Raw genomic sequence first — 3,794 nt, 5'->3', positions numbered from 1 at the left:
TCTTAGTGCTAAATTTGTTCTTGCCTTTTTTTTCAGGCATAATAATTCACTCTTGAATGAAGCTTAATATTTTCGTTTTCTTGATTTTATAATACGTACTTAATTTTGTTGCTACCAAATATTGTCATTAGTATCTACTATTTAATAATAATTTAACAATATTTTCTCCCCATCGTTCTCTCTTTCTCCTTTTTAAGTGAAATTAAGAATCATATAATGAAAAAGTAAATACAAAATTAAATCATCGGTTGAATTCGAAAATTTTATAACATTCTTAGATTGGAGAGACAATAATTTTATAGTGAAAGGCTTTGTAATCAGCCCTCCATCAAGGAAAATACTGAAATGATGAATCACAACTTAGCAAAGAGACTTATTAAGTATTGATAAGTCTATATATTTCTACGTTTTCACGATAAAAAATGATTTCAGTAATAAGAATTATTGATTTTTAGTCTTGTTTTGTATATTCATTCTCTAATCGATTTTGTTGTTTCAACACCCTACTCATTAATCGTACAACATATTGTTAGTGCAATCAAAAAAAATACTTTAATGAATAAGAAAGGGTACATGAATAAATGAATTATATATATATATATATATATATATATATATATGTTTATCTTTTAATACAAAATGGAAAGTTTCAAAAAGCAATCACTAACCCTAGATTTAACTTTTAAGCTGTAATCAAGCAAGCCCTTTGAAGGAGATTACTTTTTTTTATATATATTTTTGGTAAAAATTAAAAAGGAGATGTACTTTTTTATCTTGTTTTATTTATTTATTTATATCACATCATTTTTATTCTAATCATTAAATTAATTTATTTGTTAATTAAAATACTAATTATTTTTTATTAAATACACAAGAATACTAATTTATTCTTAAACAACTCATTTTTATCTTTTATTTCATTAATAATTTTAAGAAACTTAAAAATCAAACAATCTCTGTCAAAGTGGTCCTTTGAAAATAGTCGACTTAAGATACCAAAATGTCACGATTCGATTTTAAAATCCGAAAATATTTGGACGATACCATAATTGTGAGTTATCTTTAATTAAAAAGAAAATGCATATGTGAAAGCTAACTAATCTAATCATTGAATTTGAAAAGTTTAATTAATTAAATAAATATATATATATATAGTCTATGCTTTTGACTTCTCTTCTTCATTATAATAACAACAATATTGATTAATATCTTAATAGACAACCTCCATTATTAATCTCTATAAATCTCACAATTTCCTGCAACAATTACATTTCTAATCTTAAGGAGAGAGAGAGAGAGAAAGAAAGAAAGATGGGGAGAGCTCCTTGCTGCGACAAAGCAAATGTAAAGAAAGGGCCATGGTCTCCTGAAGAGGACTCCAAGCTTAAAGATTACATGAACAAACATGGAACTGCGGGGAATTGGATCTCACTTCCTCAAAAAGCAGGTCTTAATTCACTTTTCATTTATATATTATGTTCTTTTCATCTTCAAATTCCTTCAATATATCTTCGATTTCCTTCTCGATCTCCAGATCTAAGAAGATGTGGAAAAAGTTGCAGACTTAGATGGCTTAATTATCTCAGACCAAACATTAAACATGGAGAATTCACTGAAGAAGAAGACAAGATTATATGCTCCCTTTTTACTAAGATTGGAAGCAGGTATTATATATCATAACACTTTTGGACACTCGTTTTTGTGGGTTTCATTGAAATTTTTCAAAAAAACAAATCTTCCATGCTATTGTTGGATTTGAATATTCATGATGAATGAAAAGAAAACAGTTAAGTTAATGACTTATTACGATATTTCCACAGGTGGTCAATAATAGCAGCTCAATTACCTGGAAGAACAGACAACGATGTTAAGAACTACTGGAATACAAAGTTAAACAAGAAATTGATGAGAACTCTAGCAATACCAACACCAAATTATCATCCTCCTTCCATGTTCCAAACCATATCAAATCACCCATTTGCCACTAACCCTAACTCATCACCTATGATCACCACTGGTTTTGATCATCATCATCATCTTCAATCCAATATTTCAGATGAGCTTGCAAATCTATTCCATGGAAGCTATGTGGGTCAAAAAGATCGATTTCTTACTTTTGGAGGGGAAGCCAGTACTAGCAGTTCCTCTAATGGAAGTTCTAGCAATATTCAGATGAGTAGTCTTGGATTGGAATCAATTGATGATCAAATAATTACTGGATTGGGAGTTGAGTATTATGGTGAGATTGCTCGATATTTGAATGAAGATTATATTCATCAGAATTATGAACAAACACATAATTATAGCAGCCTGGAGGAGATTAAGCAGCTCATTAATAGCACCAATTTATGTAACAACAACAACAGTTCCTTTGTTGACAAAATCAAGGCCGAGGAAAAAGAATTCATGTACTACTAAGGATCTTTTTTAATATTATTGTTCTTTCATTTTTTATTTTGTCTTGGATAATGGTATATGAAAAAAGAAAAACACTTTCCTTTGTGCATTTGTTTATGGAAAGTTGTTATGTTTAAATATGTTGTAAATTCAGAAATAAAGGCCATGGAAATTAGGGATACTAACATTGGACTAGTTTGTTTCAGGCTTAATTTATGTTTTTATTTATTTACTATACTAGTTCGTTACAACTTAAAACTATTATAACATCTATTATACAATCACGACTTATTTACGATTATAAATAAAATCAATATAAACATTTTTAAGGCACAAAAACTTTTAAGTAAAGAAACATGCACAGTTTTTCTTTTCTTTGTGTTTACAATAATAATAATTTAACCTAACAACTTTATTAACTTTTATAATGCTGACTAAAGTCAAGCTCGAGGTGGAAATCTTTGATTTTTTAGTCATAATTTCTTATTTTCTTATTATTAATTATTAAATAAATAAACAACTTACTTTCAAGCTCATCGCATAGTAATTCAAAACCGGGACTTTGAGATTATTTACAACATTGGAATGAAATTATAATCAATTGAGTTGTTTGATAAATATATTTAGAAAATATTAATAATATATATATATATATATATATATTGTAAAAGAAATAGAATTGTTTTGATTGATAATTTTAATTGACAAGGGATAGATGAAAAAAATTAATCCAATCTGAACAATTGAGGTTATTTAAATAAATTTTAAGTTTGTAATAACTTTTTGGAGTTATGTAAATAATTTTATTTGGTATTAGCCTATTAGGTTGTGAAAATTAGATTAAAGTAAAAAAAAAAAATATTTGTTTACAAATATAAATAAAGGGTATTTTTAAAATTTTGTTTAATAAATTGATAAGAAGATATGTGAGAGGTTATGAAAAATTGTATTATTAGTGAAAATATTTAAAGTGAAAAAATGTTTGTTTAAAAATATAAATAAATGATATTAATGTTTAGTATTTTGATTAATTTTATTGATAAAAATAAATAAATGAGATAATAGTGAATTATTCAAATAACTCTTATTCAATAAGGATTTGTTCAGATTGAGTTATGAAATATTTTATTTTATTAAAATTTTGGAAGGATATTAATATATAATAATTAAAAAAATAAAGAATGTTATAATGTAATGAATGAGGATTATTTAACAAGATAGTGAATTATTTGAAGATGATTCAAATAATCCAAACTGAATTTAAGCCTAAATTGGTCTCTTAATCGTGTTTAAAGAAAAACTTGTATATATATATATATGATTACTTAGAACAAGATTCACAAACTAAAAATATAAATAATGTACAATAAGCAATGATTATAAAGTTGTTTAAAAAA

The 3,794-nt window shown here is 25.8% G+C and overlaps 1 protein-coding gene across 1 annotated transcript; it reads left to right on the top strand.

Annotated features, from left to right (window-relative positions):
- Window positions 1-1,299: 1,299 nt before the first annotated feature.
- Window positions 1,300-2,421, top strand: LOC124915281 (transcription factor RAX2-like). Its single transcript, XM_047455976.1, has 3 exons — window positions 1,300-1,447; window positions 1,535-1,664; window positions 1,821-2,421. Exons 1-3 carry the CDS (start codon window positions 1,312-1,314, stop codon window positions 2,416-2,418), a joined length of 864 nt encoding a protein of 287 aa, XP_047311932.1. The 5' UTR covers window positions 1,300-1,311; the 3' UTR covers window positions 2,419-2,421.
- The last annotated feature ends 1,373 nt before the right edge of the window (window positions 2,422-3,794 follow it).

The sequence above is a fragment of the Impatiens glandulifera genome, chromosome 1 (genome assembly GCF_907164915.1).
Source record: "Impatiens glandulifera chromosome 1, dImpGla2.1, whole genome shotgun sequence".
Taxonomy (NCBI): domain Eukaryota; kingdom Viridiplantae; phylum Streptophyta; class Magnoliopsida; order Ericales; family Balsaminaceae; genus Impatiens; species Impatiens glandulifera.
Note: the sequence above shows the minus strand (reverse complement) of the source record. Positions and strands in the feature narration are given on the sequence as shown.

Coding starts and splice junctions, on each gene's coding strand:
- LOC124915281 (XM_047455976.1), top strand. CDS start 1,312: ATGGGGAGAGCTCCTTGCTGCGACAAAGCAAATGTAAAGAAAGGGCCA. Junction 1,448..1,534: donor CTCACTTCCTCAAAAAGCAG/GTCTTAATTCAC, acceptor CTCGATCTCCAG/ATCTAAGAAGATGTGGAAAA. Junction 1,665..1,820: donor TTTACTAAGATTGGAAGCAG/GTATTATATATC, acceptor ATATTTCCACAG/GTGGTCAATAATAGCAGCTC.